The 20,168-nt window shown below is 42.7% G+C and overlaps 1 protein-coding gene across 1 annotated transcript in view; it reads left to right on the forward strand.

Annotated features, from left to right (window-relative positions):
• LOC311135360 (sodium/potassium/calcium exchanger 3-like) overlaps positions 1 to 20,168 on the forward strand; it is a gene marked incomplete at both ends in the record, with an annotated part of 115,948 nt that overhangs the window by 45,461 nt on the left and 50,319 nt on the right. The window contains one exon of the mRNA XM_084169302.1: positions 8,676 to 8,804. Coding sequence (XP_084025428.1) covers positions 8,676 to 8,804 — 129 coding nt within the window. The remainder of the gene's footprint in view (positions 1 to 8,675; positions 8,805 to 20,168) is intronic.

Below are 20,168 nucleotides of genomic sequence, written 5' to 3' on the forward strand. Positions count from 1 at the left end.
GATGTGAAGCGTGATTCATCATTCCAGAGAACACGTTTCCCCTGCTCCAGAGTCCAATGGCGGCGAGCTTTACACCATTCCAGCCGACGCTTGGCAGTGCGCATGGTGATCTTAGGCTTGTGTGCGGCTGCTACGCGCTTCAGCACTCGGCGGTACTGTTCTGTGAGCTTGTGTAGTCTACCACTTCGCGGCTGAGCCGTTGTTGCTCCTAGACGTTTCCACTTCACAATAACAGCACTTACAGTTGACCGGGGCAGCTCTAGCAGGGCAGAAATCTGACGAAATTACTTGTTGGAAAGGTGGCATCCTCTGACGGTGCCACGTTGAAAGTCACTGAGCTCTTCAGTAAGGCCATTCTACTGCCAGTGTTTGTCTATGGAGATCGCATGGCTGTGTGCTCAATTGTATACACCTGTCAGCAACGGGTGTGGCTGAAATAGCCAAATCCACTAATTTGAAGGGGTGTCCACATACTTTTGTATACATAGTGTATCTCCCCTGTCGTGAGCATTTTTCAATACAGACTCCTTTTGTCATACAGTATTCCATATAAGGCATCCAGACCTTATGAAAGTTGCACAGTATACCCTTAATCTTGTAATAAAACAAATCTAGTGATACATAACTTGACATTTCTTCCGTTGTGGGAGGATAACCAACCTTCCAATTAATGGCAATGCATTTCTTAGCCGCTATAACTGATAGGTTACACAATTTCTTCTGATAACTGTCTCCAGTATCAACATTTCCAAGCAAACAAAAACAAGGAGAAGGGAGAATCTGTAGACATGCTGACATAAAATAGCATACTCTTTGCCAGATCTCAGGCAGCCTTCACAAGACCATAACATATGCAAATATGTCCCCTTTTGTGCTTTACACCTCCAGCAGAATAATAACATTTCTGAGTGCATGATATTCAGTTTCACTGGCATATAGTACATTCTATGGATGTTCTTAAACTACAGTAATGTATGTCTGAGATTATATGAACATGACTGGGCATTCTAACATATCTGTATCCATTCATCATCATCAATAGCATCTCCCAGGTCTTCCTCACATGTTTTGTGTCATCAGGAAAAGCCTCTATCAACCCTTGATACAGTTTGGAAATCAACTTTAGAGGTTTGTCAGAATAATATAAACTCACATTGTGCTGAAAAAACTTCTGAATATCAGTCTTCAATCATTTGCCAGCTGGTTTCATTGTTTGATTCAGGTCAACTTTTGGCTAGCTCTAGCTAATGGTACATAATCAAATTTCCTTCCGTTGAAACGGGACAAGACAAAGGCTACAAAACATTTCCATACACACAACAGCTGTTAGATACTGCTACCTGACAGATAGCTAGAGGCTAGCTAGAGCTGAAGTGACTGTGGTAGCTACTAGCTAGCTAACTAGCTGCTAGTAGTTCATTCACTTCAGTCGAGAGGGGATGAAACATTGGCTAACGTAACATGTCAGTTACACTACTAGCTCAGCACTGGGAATAAAACAAAATGTTTCTGTCAAACAGCAGTTACCTTGCCAGCTATATCAGTCAACTAAAGAGTAGCCAGTTTATGCTCTGTTTGCTTTTACAATTTGGAGAAAAAGCGCAACACAGACAGCAGCTGCCTCTGTTCAGTTCTCCCGTGCTGGTCCTATTCGCCAGCCTTTCAGAAGCTTTACCTTCACACAGCCTGTCGGCACGCTATGTGGTATCCGTGCTGTCCTAAATCCAGCTTTTGTGATTGTACAGTGAGCATTCTAGGCTATTTTGGCACCGTGTTTCTAGGGCTAGCTCCGAAAAGTCGGTGCTAACCCTGCAGGGCCAGCTAGCCCTTGGCTAAGGTTAGTGCTAGCCCACTTTAGAATGTGTGAACACTCGCTTAGTCCTGTGCTAAAATCTCCCTTAGTCCTGGGCTAAGGGGTGAATGTGCCTTATGTAAACTCCTCTATATGCTGTGTAGGCGGATGTTGTCCATAGACACTGATAGGTCACTATCAAGCACATGTCTGATGATAGCAAATATCTCTGTCTAGTGTAAAAGAGAACCTTCCATGTAACTGATACGATTTGAGTGAGGCTTTATTGTTCTCTGCTAAGATGCCACCTATAAATACTCTCTCAGCTCAGCCCGCATGTGCAGCAGGGCAGTGGGGTCCACACACTGTGGGTGTGTGTGTGTGTGTGTGTGTGTGTGTGTGTCATCACTACTCTCCCTGGTTCCAGCATTGGCAGTTATGTCACATCTAGGCCTGTGAAATTTTGTCAGCAGGTTATTGTCATGCAAAAGTTGCCAGTGTCATGGTAATTGCCAGTTAATTAACATAAACATGTTTAGCATCTCCAGGCCCCAATGCATACAAGTAGCTGATGCGCACCTTCAGAACATCTACATTTTAAAAAGTATAATAAATCAATTTAATATACACCATCACAATAAATCCATTATTTATTTTAGTCAGGTCTAAAGAAACATTATGATATGAAGAAAATGTATTTCAGAACGACAGAATATGAGTTGGCCTACTGTAGGCCTATGTTATCTGGCTATGCTCCATGCCATAGGTTGTAGGCTTGTTCATTTAGCTGACAAGATATGCTTATAAGTCCCGTGCCATTATTTTACTTTATATGATTTTATAGTAAGAATAATATAATTAAACTTAGCTGAATGAAATAGAAAGGATATTTTCCCAATTACTGAGCGAGTGCGCATATGAAGTGGCTATGTAGAGCTTAAAAGTGATCATTTGAAACAGGTCCTATATGCTAGATTTAGAGTTATTTGGGAACTTTAGTTGTGAATGATAAAAACCTGCATGGTGCGACTATAGGCTGTTGATGATTTGAGAGAGTAGAACAAAAATAAGCTTGTGCCGTTGCACAGGTGTTTTCTCATCAAGTGATCATATTTTCACCGATCAGACTATTCTCAATGTAATCTTGTCTTTACTAATATGTACAATTTGTTTCGATTTATAATGGCCCATTATCACGAAACAGGGGGAAAATACATGTTATCTGTATGCACTCGAATAGCGAATGGAGGCCGCGCGCTTTCCCACTGGTCCGTTTATGAGCAGCTGAGAAAAAATATATAAGAACACTTACTTCACTCCACGCATCAACCACTGTTTGAGGAGCATGCTCCCGCTGCCCACAGGTGATATTCCGCCTAAACTCTGTATGCCATGGGCTCTCCAACCTTGTTCCTGCAGCTACCCAATGGTTAAAATTGGGAAACCGCGTGAAATCTGTTTGGGAACATCGATAGTAACATGTTTTCGCAACGAAACATATTTCACAAAACTGTTGACAGCCCGTCTGTGCGCTGGAGAAAGGAATAAAGGAGAGAGAGGAGGAGATGGAAACGTATGGTGGTGAGATATTCGGTATAGCTAAAGGTAATGTGTCACCCCAATTAATTATGAAAATATGGAAAATGCTATATTACTAGGTTATTCAAAATAAAATAGTAATTCACTAATTGTAGGCTAACTTTAAGCCGCCCTGCACAATCAATGAACCAACTGCATCGCCTAGGGATATCCGTTCTCTCCCAGACATTTTGGAGCGTAGCATAAGGTAACCAATCCATCCAGTATGCATAATAATACAGTCCACACTCAAAGGCGATTACTCTAATTTGTTTAATTTTGGAGCATTAGCTAGACCAGTTATGTACCAAAGACATCTTAAATCAGTTTTGTTTTATGTTTTCCTGCCACGCATAAAATATGCTGTAGGCTATTTATTATATAACGGCACAATCATATTTTTAAATCAGTTGTTTTTTTCGGGCTTGGGCTCATAAGCCTATGCATATGCATAAGCTTTAATATGTGTATGGGGGTTTTGAATTAATCATCACCTTAGAAAGCGCTGTCCATTTCGTTGTTAGGCTTTGAAACAACATCCACAACAACCATGTTTTACACTCAGTTTCAACCTGCTGTTGAACTTCTTTATTCAAATTGATCATCACAGTGAGGTGAGTTTTAAAAGGACGATAGGTCTACTGTTTTGATGATAAGTGTTTGATGTGATTTTCGATTGCATTTGCCTTGATGTCAGAGTGGTTGGAGGGACAATAGAGTCCTGAGTACCAGGCCATTAGGACCTGATGATCGTTAGCAAGTTGGATACAACTAACACGTGTCCAGAGTTCATAAAAGGAGATTACCTGAATGGTCACGTGGAATTTTACTGCAGTCATGACTCAGTATGGTCACAGCAACAGCCCTAGTCAAATCTCCATAGTAACTCCAGCTCCTGCGTGCATTCTGGCTCATTGAACAGGCATCTACTGCCTCTACACCACAACAGAAAATCACAAGATGTAGTGTTTTGTGTGCAAATGTGTAGTTGTGTGTTTGTGTGTACAGTGCATTCGGAATGTATTCAGACCCCTTGACTTTTTCCACATGTTGTTAGGTTACAGCCTTATTCTAAAATTGATTAAACAATTTTTACCTTATTTACATAAGTATTCAGATCCTTTGCTATGAGACTCGAAATTGAGCTCAGGTGCATCCTATTTCAATTGATCATCCTTGAGATGTTTCTACAACTTGATTGGAGTCCACCTGTGGTAAATTCAATTAATTGGACATGATTTGGAAAGGCACACACCTGTCTATATAAGGTCCCACAGTTGACAGTGCATGTCAGAGAAAAACCAAGCCATGAGGTTGAAGGAATTATCCGTAGAGTGCCGAGACAGGATTGTGTCGAGGCACAGATCTGGGGAAGGGTACCAAAACATTTCTGCAGCATTGAAGGTCCCCAAGAACACAGTGGCCTCCATCTTTCTTAAATGGAAGAAGTTTGGAACCACCAAGACTCTTCCTAGAGCTGGCCTCCCGGCCAAACTGAGCAATCAGGGAGGTGACCAAGAATCCAATGGTCACTCTGCAGAGCTCTAGAATTCCTCTGTGGAGATGGGAGAACCTTCCAGAAGGACAACCATCTCTGCAGCACTCCACCAATCAGGCCTTTATGGTAGTGGCCAGACGGAAGCCACTCCTCAGTAAAAGGCACATGACAGCCCACTTGGAGTTTGCCAAAAGGCACCTAAAGGACTCTCAGACCAGGAGAAACAAGATTCTCTCGTCTGATGAAACCAAGATTGAACTCTTTGGCCTGAATGCCAAATGTCACGTCTGGAGGAAACCTGGCACCATCCCTACGATGAGGCGTGGTGGGAGCAGCATCATGCTGTGGGGATGTTTTTCAGCGGCAGGGACTGGGAGACTAGTTAGGATCGAGGCAAAGATGAACGGCGCAAAGTACAGAGAGATCCTTGATTAAAACCTGCTCCAGAGTGCTCAGGACCTCAGACTGGGGCGAAGGTTCACCTTCCAACAGGACAACGACCCTAAGCACACAGCCAAGACAACGCAGCAGTGGCTTTGGGACAAGTCTCTGAATGTCCTTGAGTGGCCCAGCCAGAGAACTTGAACCCGATCGAACATCTCTGGAGAGACCTGAAAATAGCTGTGCAGCGACGCTCCCCATCCAACCTGACAGAGCTTGAGAGGATCTGCAGAGAAGAATGGGAGAAACTCCCCAAATACCGGTTTGCCAAGCTTGTAGTGTCATACCCAAGAAGACTCAAGGCTGTAATCGCTGGCAAAGGTGCTTCAACAAAGTACTGAGTAAAGGGTCTGAATACTTATGTAGATGTGATGTTAAAGTTTTTTATTTTTAATACATTTGCAAACATTTCTAAAAACCAGTTTTTGCTTTGTCATTATGGGGTATTGTGTGTGGTTTGATGAGGGGGGGAAAAACAATTTAATCAATTTTAGAATAAGGCTGGAACATAACAAAATGTGGAAAAAGTCAAGGGGTCTGAATACTTTCCGAATGCACTGTATATGTGTGTATGTGCGTGCGTGCATGCATGTGTTTGTTTGTGTGAAGTCTCTGGTGTCAGCTGTGTTTGAGTTGTTGTGTTCCTGTTACCCGTGGCTGTGTCCAGTCGTGGAGAACACCTCTCAGTCCCCTAACATGTCAAATCTGCTCTGACTGTTCAGTGGTCAGTCGTCCAGCCTAATGGCACATGTGTCTTCAAACAGAGAGAGCCTCTTCAGTGTTTTGTAATGGGAAGTGAAGGAGAGGGGCAAGAAAGGGAGAGAGACAGAACGAAAGAGAGGAGAAAGAGGGAAGGAGAGAGACACAGTGCGCCTTTCTGATATAACCAAGGTTGAAATAAACATTTCAGATCATAAAATAGAATATTGTCCTACAAAGACATAAACACACAAGGACAGACATATTAAATTATATTTATTTCTAGGCTCTGTATTCATTTCTATGGTTACAGTCACACAACATGGACCCTTCCTAGGTTCCCTGGTCAGCATCCACGTGTCTTCATCCTATCCACCTGCACCTCAACATTTAGACAGGCAAGCAAAGCTATGATTGTTTTTATTCCCAGTTTTGATCAATATAGTAAGGGCTATTATTAGCAAGCATCGCCAAATCCTAATGTAATGCCCTGTTGCATCTTGGGAGCTGCGTTGAATTGGAGGTGGTGGCTTGAGGACATGGTGACCCAGATAAATGAGCCACCGGAATTGTCACCCCAGGGCCTCTGGGGCATGCCACTGCGGACTGTGTTGCAGTAGGACCGCTCCTAATAATGTCATAACTACTGTGTCTTATCTTATTCTGACATACCAGGCTAGGATCGGTTGGAATTTATATTTTCTGAGTTCTGGTATCTGAGAATGGGAATAGGCCCCTAAATAAGATCTGGTGCAACCAATTACCTTCAGAAGTCACATAATTAGTTAAATAAAGTCCACCTGTGTGCAATCTAAGTGTCACATGATCTGTCACATGATCTCAATATATATACACCTGTTCTGAAAGGCCCCAGAGTCTGCAACACCACTAAGCAAGGGGCACCACCAAGCTAGCGGCACCATGAAGACCAAGGAGCTCTCCAAACAGATCAGGGTTGGGTTATAAAAAAATATCAGAAACTTTGAACATCCCACGGAGCACCATTAAATCTGTTATTAAAAAATTGAAAGAATATGGCACCACAAGAAACCTGCCAAGAGAGGGCCGCCCACCAAAACTCACGAACCAGGCAAGGAGGGCATTAATCAGAGAGGCAACAAAGAGCAAAGATAACCCTGAAGGAGCTGCAAAGCTCCACAGTGGAGATTGGAGTATCTGTCCATAGGACCACTTTAAGCCATGCACTCCACAGAGCTGGGCTTTACGGAAGAGTGGCCAGAAAAAAGCCATTGCTTAAAGAAAAAAATAAGTAAACACGTTTGCTGTTCGCCAAAAGGCATGTGGGAGACTCACCAAACATCTGGAAGAAGGTACTCTGGTCAGATGAGACTAAAATTGAGCTTTTTGGCCATCAAGGAAAACGTTATGTCTGGCGCAAACCCAACACCTCTCATCACCCCGAGAACACCGTCACCACAGTGAAGCATGGTGGTGGCAGCATCATGCTGTGGGGATGTTTTTCATTGGCAGGGACTGGGAAACTGGTCAGAATTGAAGGAGTGATGGATGGCACTAAATACAGGGAAATTCTTGAGGGAAACCTGTTTCAGTCTTCCAGAGATTTGAGACTGGGACGGAGGTTCACCTTTCAGCAGGACAATGACCCTAAGCATACTGCTAACGCAACACTCAAGCGGTTTAAGGGGAAACATTTAAATGTCTTGGAATGGCCTAGTCAAAGCTCAGACCTCAATCTAATTGAGAATCTGTGGTATGACTTAAAGATTGCTGTACACCAGCGGAATCCATCCAACTTGAAGGAGCTGGAGCAGTTTTGCCTTGAAGAATGGGCAAAAATCCCAGTGGCTAGATGTGCCAAGCTTATAGAGACATACCCCAAGAGACTTGCAGCTGTAATTGCTGCAAACGGTGGCTCTACAATGTATTGACTTTGGGGGGGGGCATGAATAGTTATGCAGGCTCAAGTTTTCAGTTTTTTTGTCTTATTTCATGTTTGTTTCACTATAAAAAATATTTTGCATCCTCAAAGTGGTAGGCATGTTGTGTAAATCAAATGATACAAACATTTACATTTTAGTCATTTAGCAGACGCTCTTATCCAGAGTGCATACATTTTTATTAAATTTGTTTCAAACTGGAATCGAACCCACAACCCTGGCGTTGCAAATGCCATGCTCTACCAACTGAGCTACATCCCTGCCGGCCATTCCCTCCCCTACCCTGGACGACACTGGGCCAGTTGTGCGCCGCCCCATGGGTCTCCCGGTCGCGGCCGGCTACGACAGAGCCTGGAACGCTGTAATTATTTTAATAGGGATTATTCCTGATTTTCTGCACAAAAGAGCCTGTCTCATCTATCTCTCACTGTCTCACTCCCTCTTGATCATTCTCACCCCCCCCCTTCTCTCTATCTCTCGCTCTGCTTTCCACCCTTCCTTCAATCCAACGTCCTTGCACATCTCTCAAACCCCCCAAAATCAATTTTAATTCCAGGTTGTAAGGCAACAAAATAGGAAAAATGCCAAGGGGGGTGAATACTTTCGCAAGCCACTGTGTCCACATGTTTATCATGAAAAGCATTAGCTCAATTGTTAACATTTGTTTTGGTGGCCCACTCTTTTATGGTATGTAAAACTTACAGAGTGTAATTTTAACTCTTAACAATACTCTCTCTTTCCATCCCAGGTTATGACATCTCCAGCCTTACTACTGAGGAGGGTGCCAGATGGGAGAGTCGGAGGCTACTACAGGAGTCCTCGGACAACGAGACAGACCTTCTGTTGAACCCCCCGTCCAAAAACTGCACTGAGCCAGGTAGGTCAGGCTCCATTTGAAAGTTGTGATTCAACTTTTGGTTGCCAGGTTGATGAAACTATTGGCCAAAAGGTAAGGTTGCCAGCAAGTCTTGTCCTAAGACCTAATAAGGAGGGAAAGGTTACACAGTGTGGAAATCTTCTTTCCCACACACACATACACACGCACGTGTACACACACACACACACACACACACACACACACACACACACACAGGACCGTCTCCTATTCCCTCATTCCCACACTGACGAAGTGTATGTTTACAGAGATATGCCTGCTATATTGCATCGTGTATTTGTCCTGCAGTTGCTGAAATTTGTTGTGTTTGGTGTAGTATTCCCCCTCTGTGTAAAACCAATTGCTCAGATAGCAGGAAGCGAGAGGTATTGTAGAAGAGTCAAATTGAAGCTTTGGAATGAGTATACATGGGAATTCAGAAAGTGATATGATTTTTTAAATTATATTTTATAAATACACTTTTTAGAATTTTTATAAATAGCTTCTGCTTTTCTTTCTTTCTTTCTTTTATTTTTTATTTTTGGGAGGCTTCTACTTTTCAGTTTCTGGAGAAGTCAATGAAAATAAAAGCTGTATTTTATTTATTTATTGTAATTTTAGTTTATTTACTTCCCGAATTGACTGCCTTCAATTCGAATTGAGCCCAACCTTGGTGTGTATTGTGAGGATGTGCAGATATGTAAGCTGTATTCTAACTCTGATCACGGCACTCTGTGTGTTTGCATTGCCCGTGGGCGTGTGTGTTTTTCCGTGGGCGTGTGTGTTTTTCTGGGCCCTTGTATGTGTGATGGTTTTCCATGTGGAATCCTGGGGCTTTATGAGACTGCATTCTGCCAAGCAATCTCTTGATCTCACTGTTAACACACTGCCTCCCAAAACTCTTCCCTGTCCTAGATACAACGCACGCACACACACACACACACACCAAACCCACACCTAAGCCGAATGCACACACTCACTCACACAGATGCTCATACGGTCTAGACAGTTCTTTATCCTATTGCCTGCTCCCAAGCCCTGCTCTCTCTGAGTAAGCTATATGGGAGTTATATTTAGACAGAAATACTTAATATCCTGTTTTCCGCTTAATCACGCTTTGCATCCTGAAACGCTGTAATTATTTTAATAGGGATTATTCCTGCTTTTCTGCACAAAAGAGCCTGTCTCATCTATCTCTCATTCTCTCACTCCCTCTTGATCTTTGTCTCTGTCTCTCTTTCTCTTCCTCTCTCACTGTCTCACTCCCTCTTGATCATTCTCACCCCCCACTTCTCTCTATCTCTCGCTCTCCTTTCCACCCTTCCTTCAATCCAACGTCCTTGCACATCTCTCAACTTGGGCAAGTAGACCAGGCTATGTATGCATAGAAAGCGAGAGATCAGAGATTCATCATCACAGATTAATGTGAGCGTCCATTCGCTTAATTAGTAATGATAACACATTGACGATGATCTCACAGTCTATCAGATCTCATTCTACTCACTGGATCCAGTCAAATGTCAATTCTCATTGAGTCGGTTATAGCTAGTGGCCTTATTCCTTCCAGAACTTTCCCATTGTAGGACACAGAAGGACACAAAATCAGATAATGTACAGTAACACACATACTCACGCACACACGCACACACGCACACACACACACATACTCCGCCTGCCTGCTTGACTGCCAGTGTGTGAGAGTTTTCCTGTGTCTCAGCTGTAGCCATGCTGACCGGGGGAATTGAAAGTGCTAATTGTTCAGGTCTTATTTCCGTTGACCCGTGTGGACATGGAGCATTAAAAGGAGATTTATTTTACTCTGGACCTGATTCAGAATTTGGGTTTATTTTCAGTGTTATAATCAGGGTTTTGTCTATATTTTTGCTGTATTTGCTACATGAAACTGTCACTCAACACACAAACAGTAGCACACATTTTTCTAAGTGTCAAATGCATTCCTGTTGACTTGTAAGCATCAGCAATAAATGAATTCCATAGAGACTCATCTGATTCAAATCAACTGCATGTCAACAACAGACAGGAGGCTATCAGCTGTAAAGCTCTACTTCTTGCCTTGCGGATGGCAAGGGTAGGTACTATGGCCCTATGAAGAAGAGTTTGAGGAGCAGGATGGTGAAAGAGAATTCTACTTTTCAGTTCACATTACATCCTTGTCTTACCTTTCGTTGTGGCTGGCAATGCAACATTTGACCGTAAATATCACAGTAGCCACTCGCCAGTAAGCACCAACTATTTAACAATGACAGAAACTTTTCTTCTAAGACATATTACACTATTGAATAATGCAACCAAACCATATTACACTCTTGAATAATGCAACAATTCACAAGCATGTACTGTAAGTGAATTCACCACGATAAGCTGTTTTATATGGAAGCCCATACCCGCCATCAAACAAATGTTTTTTAGAAAATAAAATGCCTCATGATTTGTCAACGTGCACAATTTGTCTGTGCTTCAGTCTGATCAACTGTAGCCTACTGATAACAACCACCGCTGCAGGTAGCCTAGACAAGCCTATGTGCTCTGATTCCATCTGGGCCTGGCCAAGGGAAACATAACGTCATGTTTTTATATGCTAAGCTATGTATTTATAGCCTAAAATAGGCCCAAATAATGATTGTCTGGAAATAATCAATCAACACAATTGTGATTACATACTGTATGAGTATCTTTTAATTACAGATGCAAAGACCTACAGAAGGCAACCCTGAATACAGCGAGCTCACCTCTGTTAGTTTTTGTCCAATCGCAGTTGTTGTCTCTTTGTCTGTGTAAAGGGTTTTAATGTTTTCATCCTCCCTATGACCTGATTAGAAACATAATCTGGTCCCATCATAGCCTATATAAAACCATTTTTTACAGCTGATTTATTACTATGTCAAATGCTACAACTAGAGTCTGGAGTTAGTTAGGTTAGCCTACTACCAGATCAGGAAAAACTCTGGGCCCTAGGGTTTTCCACCACTCTGGGACCTGTGGTGCCACCTCTGAAAAAGCATAACCTATTTGTATGATCTACATTGTACATGTTTTTGGTGGTGGGGATGGGCTTCCATAGTTTTAAGTGGCTCAGTGAAACGTGTAGTAAGTGTGAAGAGGCTCTATGTTAGACTCTCAGAGAGTTGTGCAGTGACTCTGCTCTGTGCTGTGTTTCCCTGTAATTATCCTCACAGTGGCTTGATCAATGACACCCTTTTCTCCTCTAGCATATCTCACAGACCTCTACAACATACAGAGCCCCCAACCACTGTGCCTTCATTATGCAGGATCTCAGTGTGGTCTTTCGGATTAGAGATAATAATATTTACATCACCTAGAGTCTCCTCTCCTCATTTACTCCAAACAAAAAAGAGGCAGACACCTCATTAGAATGCCTGTGTGTGTGTGTGTGCGCGTGCGTGTATACTCATTCAAGGGTTTTTATTTTTCTTTATTTTTAATATTTTCTTCATTGTAGAATAATAGTGAAGATATCAAAACTATGAAATAACACATATGGAATCATGTAGTAACCCAAAAAGTGTTAAACAAATCAAAATATATTTTATATTTGAGATTCTTCAAATAGCCACCCTTTGCCTTGATGACAGCTTTGCACACTCTTGGCATTCTCTCAACCAGCTTCATGAAGTAGTCACCTGGAATTCATTTCAATTAACAGGTGTGCCTTCTTAAAAGTTCATTTGTGGAATGTATTTCCTTACTAATGCGTTTGAGACAAAAAGTTGTGTTGTGACAAGGAAGGGGTGGTATACAGAAGATAGCCCTATTTGGTAAAAGACCAAATCCATATTATGGCAAGAAGAGCTCAAATAATCAAAGAGAAACGACTGTCCATCAATACTGTAAGACATGAAGGTCAGTAATACGGAACATTTCAAGAACTTTTAAAGTTTCTTAAAGTGCAGTCACAAAAACCATCAAGCGCTATGGTGAAACTGGCTCTCATGAGGACCACCACAGGAATGGGAGACCCAGAGTTACCTCTGCTGCAGAGGATAAGTTCATTAGAGTTACCAGCCTCAGAAATTGCAGCCTAAAGAAATGCTTCACAGAGTTCAAGTAACAGACACATCTCAACATCAACTGTTCAGAAAAGACTGTGTGAATCAGGCCTTCATGGTCGAATTGCTGCAAAGAAACCACTACTAAAGGACACAAATAATAAGAAGAGACTTGCTTGGGCCAAGAAACACGAGCAATGGACATTAGACTGGTGGAAATTTGTCCTTTGGTCTGGAGTCCAAATTTGAGATTTTTGGTTCCAACCGCTGTGTCTTTGTGAGACCCGGTGTGGGTGAACGGATGATCTCCGCATGTGTAGTTCCCACCGTAAAGCATGGAGGAGGAGGTGTTATGGTGTGGGGGTGCTTTGCTGGTCACAATGTCAGTGATTTATTTAGAATTCAAGGCACACTTAACCAGCATGGCTACCACAGCATTCTGCAACGATACACCATCCCATCTGGTTTGTGCTTAGTGGGACTATCATTTGTTTTTCAACAGGACAATGACCCAACACACATCCAGGCTGTGTAAGAGTTATTTGACCATGAAGGAGAGTGATGGAGTGCTGCATCAGATGACCTGGCCTCCACAATCCCCCACTTCAACCAAATTGAGATGGTTTGGGATGAGTCGGACCGCAGAGTGAAGGAAAAGCAGCCAACAAGTGCTCAGCATATGTGGGAATTCCTTCAAGACTGTTGGAAAAGCATTCCAGGTGAAGCTGGTTGAGAGAATGGCAAGAGTGTGCAAAGCTGTCATTTGAAGAATCTCAAATATAAAATATATTTTGATTTGTTTAACACTTTTTTGGTTACTACATGATTTGGTTACTAATGTAACTTTAGTTGTTCTACAAATGTTGGGCGATATGTTTTGATTTTTAATACATTTTAAGGCTGCATGATGAGACTCTAATGATGATTTGAAAAAAGTTGCTTGAAAGGCATGAGCTCTGCTTTGTTTTTTTGATCAGGCTGTACACACTCCAATAATAGTCTCTCTTTCACAATTTGACAAACATTTGATAATGCCTAGAATTTCACGTCGGCATCCCCTTTGTGGCCGTAATGGGACAGTTGTGGGATGTGATAGATCCCAAATTAATACAATCACTTGCATCAAAAAACCTTTTTTATTCAATGTGTCTGACGCAACATATCAGAACGTTTAGCTTAAAATGTTGATAAACGATTAGGCTATTTCTTCACATTATAAGCGCAGCAATGCGCACATAGTAGTAGGCTATAAGCGCGAATGTTCCATTAGCGGAAAACACCATTATCAAAAGTGACCACAAATGCAATTATGCATGTAATGCTTTTATTATAAATGTGCATTTTTATGGTGAAAATTATCTTCCCCAAACTTGAAACTCACGCGCTGCTTATATATGCCAGTTAGACTTTACACCCCTTGTAAAGCGGATTAATGTGCTTCATTTTAAGAAGTTATTTGGCCACTTTAGTTGTGATACAGACCTTATTAAAACATATAGGCCTATGGGCTAGGCTACATGAGGTGTAGTCTTATGCTGGGCGTCATTCACAAGTGGTAATATATAAGTCACAAGTGATAGGCTAATATTGTCAACCATCAGACGATTCTTGATTTAATATTGTCTTTACATATATTAAATAATATATGTGTTACATTTGTTTTGATTTAGAATGGACCATAATCATGCACCTGTTTCAAAACAGGGGCAGTGGGAAAAAAAACATGTCATCTATGCACTTAAATAGCGAATGGAGGACGCTTTTCCCCGTGGTTTATTTTCATGCCAGCCAGGTAGGCTATACACCTGTTGTAAAGAGAAGCAATGTGCTTAATATTAGGAAAGCTGAGTAATAAATATAGTAGGCCTAGCCTATAGAAAGCTGATGGGATACTCCTCTTTTTATTAGCGGCCATCACTCTGTTTTCTCCCGCAATTGCATAGCCTATAGAAATGTTAAACAACATGAGCTCATGGGCTCATGTTCCATTAGATTTTCGAATACATTTGCATTGATGTCAGAGTGATTAGAGGGACAATAGAGTGCTAAGTACCAGGCAGTTAGCAAGTTTGGTAGGCTACTAATGACCAGCAGCAGCATCAGAGTTTGGAGAAGCCTAATTACCGTGACTTAACGGTCATGTGGAATTTGACTGACTTCATGACTTGTGACCGCCGGTGTGGCGGTAATCCGTTCACCGCAGCAGCCCTAGTCTCGTCCCCCCTACTTCAGACAAAACAAAATTATCTGTAATTTCTGCTAAAATTACCATAAACGGTAAGTGTCTCCAAAGGTGTCTCCAGTATCAAAATGACACATTCACTTTCAAAGTATAGTAAAGATACCTTTCTTCTCACATCTCCCTATAGCAGTATATATACAGTGGGGAGAACAAGTATTTGATACACTGCCGATTTTGCAGGTTTTCCTACTTACAAAGCATGTAGAGGTCTGTAATTTTTATCATAGGACCACACTTAGTCTCCCGAGTGGCGCAGTGGTCTAAGGCCAGAGATCCTGGTTCGAATCCAGGCTCTGTCGTAGCCGGACGCGACCGGGAGACCCATGGGGCGGCGCGCACAATTGGCCCAGGGTAGGGGAGGGATTTGGCCGGCAGGGGATGTAGCTCAGTTGGTAGAGCATGGCGTTTGCAACGCCAGGGTTGTGGGTTCGATAAAATAATGTATGCACTAACTGTAAGTCGCTCTGGATAAGAGCGTCTGCTAAATGACTAAAATGTAAATGTAAATGTACTTCAGCTGTGAGAGACAGAATCTAAAACAAAAATCCAGAATATCACATTGTATGATTTTTAAGTAATTAATTTGCATTTTATTGCATGACATAAGTATTTGATACATCAGAAAAGCAGAACTTAATATTTGGTACAGAAACCTTTGTTTGTAATTACAGAGATCATATGTTTCCTGTAGGTCTTGACCAGGTTTGCACACACTGCAGGAGGGATTTTGGCCCACTCCTCCATACAGACCTTCTCCAGATCCTTCAGGTTTTGGGGCTGTCGCTGGGCAATACGGACTTTCAGCTCCCTCCAAAGATTTTATATTGGGTTCAGGTCTGGAGACTGGCTAGGCCACTCCAGGACCTTGAGATGCTTCTTAAGGAGCCACTCCTTAGTTGCCCTGGCTGTGTGTTTCGGGTCGTTGTCATGCTGGAAGACCCACGCACGACCCATCTTCAATGCTCTTACTGAGGGAAGGAGGTTGTTGGCCAAGATCTCGCGATACATGGCCCCATCCATCCTCCCCTCAATACGGTGCAGTCGTCCTGTCCCCTTTGCAGAAAAGCATCCCCAAAGAATGATGTTTCCACCTCCATGCTTCACGGTTGGGATGGTGTTCTATGGGGTTGTACTCATCCTTCTTCTTCCTCCAAACACGGCGAGCGGAGTTTAGACCAAAAAGCTCTATTTTTGTCTCATCAGACCACATGACCTTCTCCCATTCCTCCTCTGGATCATCCAAATGGTCATTGGCAAACTTCAGACGGGCCTGGACATGCGCTGGCTTGAGCAGGGGGACCTTGCGTGCGCTGCAGGATTTTAATCCATGACGGTGTAGTGTGTTACTAATGGTTTTCTTTGAGACTATGGTCCCAGCTCTCTTCAGGTCGTTGACCAGGTCTTGCCGTGTCAATGACGCCCCATGAGGTGAGATCTTGCATGGAGCCCCAGACCGAGGGTGATTGACCGTCATCTTGAACTTCTTCCATTTTCTAATAATTGCGCCAACAGTTGTTGCCTTCTCACCAAGCTGCTTGCCTATTGTCCTGTAGCCCATCCCAGCCTTGTGCAGGTCTACAATTTTACCCCTTATGTCCTTACACAGCTCTCTGGTCTTGTCCATTGTGGAGAGGTTGGAGTCTGTTTGATTGAGTGTGTGGACAGGTGTCTTTTATACAGGTAACGAGTTCAAACAGGTGCAGTTAATACAGGTAATGAGTGGAGAACAGGAGGGCTTCTTAAAGAAAAACTAACAGGTCTGTGAGAGCCGGAATTCTTACTGGTTGGTAGGTGATCAAATACTTATGTCATGCAATAAAATGCAAATTAATTACTTAAAAATCATACAATGTGATTTTCTGGATTTTTGTTTTAGATTCCATATCTCACAGTTGAAGTGTACCTATGATAAAAAGTACAGACCTCTACATGCTTTGTAAGTAGGAAAACCTGCAAAATCGGCAGTGTATCAAATACTTGTTCTCCCCACTGTATCTGTATTATAGCTACACTATATATACAAAAGTATGTGGATGCCCCTTCAAATTAGTGGATTCGGCTATTTCAGCCACACCCGTTGCTGACAGGTGTATACAATTGAGCACACAGCCATGCAATCTCCATAGACAAACATTGGCAGTAGAATAGCCTTACTGAAGAGCTCACTGACTTTCAACGTGGCACCGTCATAGTGGTAGAGAACGGGACCGCCGAGTGCTGAAGTGCTTACCGCGTAAAAATCGTCTGTCCTCAGTTGCAACACTCACTATCGAGTTCTAAACTGCCTCTGGAAGCAACGTCAGCACAAGAACTGTTCGTCGGGAGCTTCATGAAATGGGTTTCCATGGCCGAGCAGCCGCACATAAGCCTAAGATCACCATGCACAATGCCAAGTGTCGGCTGGAGTGGTGTAAAGCTTGCTGCTATTGGACTCTGGAGCAGTGGAAACGCGTTCTCTGGAGTGATGAATCACGCCTCACTATCTGTCAGTCCAACGGATGAATCTGGGTTTGGCGGATGCCAGGAGAACAATACCTGCCCGAATGCAGAGTGCCAACTGTAAAGTTTGGTGGAGGAGGAATAATGGTCTGGGGCTGTTTTTCATGGTTCGGGCTAGACCCCTTAGTTCCAATGAAGGGAAATCTTAAAGCTACAGCATACAATGACGTTCTAGACAAATCTGTGCTTCGAACTTTGTGGCAACAGTTTGGAGAAGGCCCTTTCCTGTTTCAGAATTCAGCATGACAATGCCCCTGTGCACAAAACGAGGTCCATACAGAAATTATTTGTCGAGATCGTTGTGGAAGAACTGGACTGGCCTGCACAGAGCCCTGACCTCAACCCCATCAAACACCTTTGGGAAGAATTGGAACACCGACTGCGAGCCAGGCCTAATCGCCCAACACGACCTCACCATTGCTCTTGTGAATGAATGGAAGCAAGTCCCCGCAGCAATGTTCCAACGTCTAGTGGAAAGCCTTCCCAGAAGAGTGGAGGCTGTTATAGCAGCAAAGGGGGGGGGGGACCAACTCCATATTAATGGCCATGATTTTGGAATGAGATGTTCGACGAGGAGGTAATGTAGTGTACTTTCACTAAAAGATGGATGACAGAGATACAATTCTCCACAGATATTCTCTCCTCTTTTTCAGTCTGTTTTATTAATGATTTATTGGACTGTGGGACGAAGATATTAGTTTTCTTCTCCATGGTGCATCTGACAGAGAACAAACACTGTTTTAAAGGCACACAAGTCGAGGAAGAAGGTGAGAGAATGGAGTGCTGGAGGTGCTTGTGCTATGTGTGTACCAGCATGAAAATGTGTGTGTGTTTGTGTGTCTGCTCGGTCTCCTCCTTGCCCTGGGCAAACTTGTTACTCCGGTAAACGTCACTGGCATGTCACAGAATGGGGTGGGGTGGGGTGGGGGGGGGGGTGGGGGGCTACAATGTCACTTCCCATCGCATCACATCCTGCAAGAAATCACCCCAGCAGGAAATAAAAAGAGACAGGAAAGACACACAGACAGCATGCAGAAACTCCAAACTGGATGATCTGATTGTGCTTTACCATTGCATGTTGTGTGTCTGCCCTTCACTGGAATAGCCAGGGGCATGCTAACAGTGCTAGGTGGCTTCTTGTTAGAAATATAGGGTTCTATAGCTTGCTTCATATATGGACCCCTAAAAGATCTATATATTTCTGTACACTTTTATGGGGTTCTTTGATCAGAACCCTATGTGTTCTTCTTCACTAAACCAAATATAGAAACCGAGGGGTTATTCTTCACTGAACCAAAATTGGTTCAATATAGAACCCTGTATGGTGCCATTAATGAATTATGACCACTATAAAAAAAAAAGGTAATATTTCCAGCTAAGAATATAATATAATGAACAATTATATGTGCTTCTACATCTGTATTGCTTGCTGTTTGGGGTTTTAGGCTGGGTTTCTGTATAGCACTTTGTGACATCTGCTGATGTAAAAAGGGCTTTATGAATACATTTGATTGAATTAGATAATGGACAAAAGAATACCAGCATAATTTTTAGATTTAATTGTCATTATATACAGTACCAGTCAAAAGTTTGGACACACCTACTCATTCAAGGGTTTTGTTTATTTCTTACTATTTTTTACATTGTAGAATAATAGTGAAGACATCACAACTTTGAAATAACACATATGGAATCATTTTAACCAAAAAAGTGTTAAACAAATCAAAATATATTTTATATTTGAGATTCTTCAAATAGCCACCCTTTACCTTGACGACAGCTTTGTACACTCTTGGCATTCTCTCAACCAGCTTCACCTGGAATGCTTTTCCAAGAGTCTTGAAGGAGTTCCCACATATGCTGAGCACTTGTTGGCTGCTTTTCCTTCACTCTGCGGTCCGACTCATCCCAAACCATCTCTATTTGGTTGAGGTCGGGGGATTGTGGAGGCCGGGTCATCTGATGCAGCACTCCATCACTCTCCTTCTTGGTAAAATAGACCTTACACAGCCTGGAGGTGTGTTGGGTCATTGTCCTGTTGAAAAACAAATGACAGTTCCAGTAAGCCCAAACCAGATGGGATGGCGTATCGCTGCAGAAATGTGGTAGCCATGCTGGTTAAGTGTGCCTTGAATTCTAAATAAATCACAGACAGTGTCACCAGCAAAGCACCCCCACACCATAACACCTCCTTCTCCATGCTTTACGGTGGGAACTACACATGCAGAGATCATCCGTTCACCCACACGCGTCTCACAAAAACACTGCGGTTTTAACCAAAAATCTCCAATTTGGACTCCAGACCAAAGGACAAATTTCCACCGATTTAATGTCCATTGCTCGTCTTTCTTGACCCAAGTAGGTCTCTTCTTATTATTGGTGTCCTTTAGTAGTGGTTTCTTTGCAGCAATTCGACCATGAAGGCCTGATTCACAGAGTCCCCTCTGAACAGTTGATGTTGAGATGTGTCTGTGACTTGAACTCTGTGAAGCATTTATTTGGGCTGCAATTTCTGAGGCTGGTAACTCTAATGATCTCATCCTCTGCAGCAGAGGTAACTCTGGGTCTTCCATTCCTGTGGCGGTCCTCATGAGAGCC

The sequence above is a fragment of the Coregonus lavaretus genome (assembly GCF_964263955.1).
Source record: "Coregonus lavaretus genome assembly, chromosome: 1".
Taxonomy (NCBI): domain Eukaryota; kingdom Metazoa; phylum Chordata; class Actinopteri; order Salmoniformes; family Salmonidae; genus Coregonus; species Coregonus lavaretus.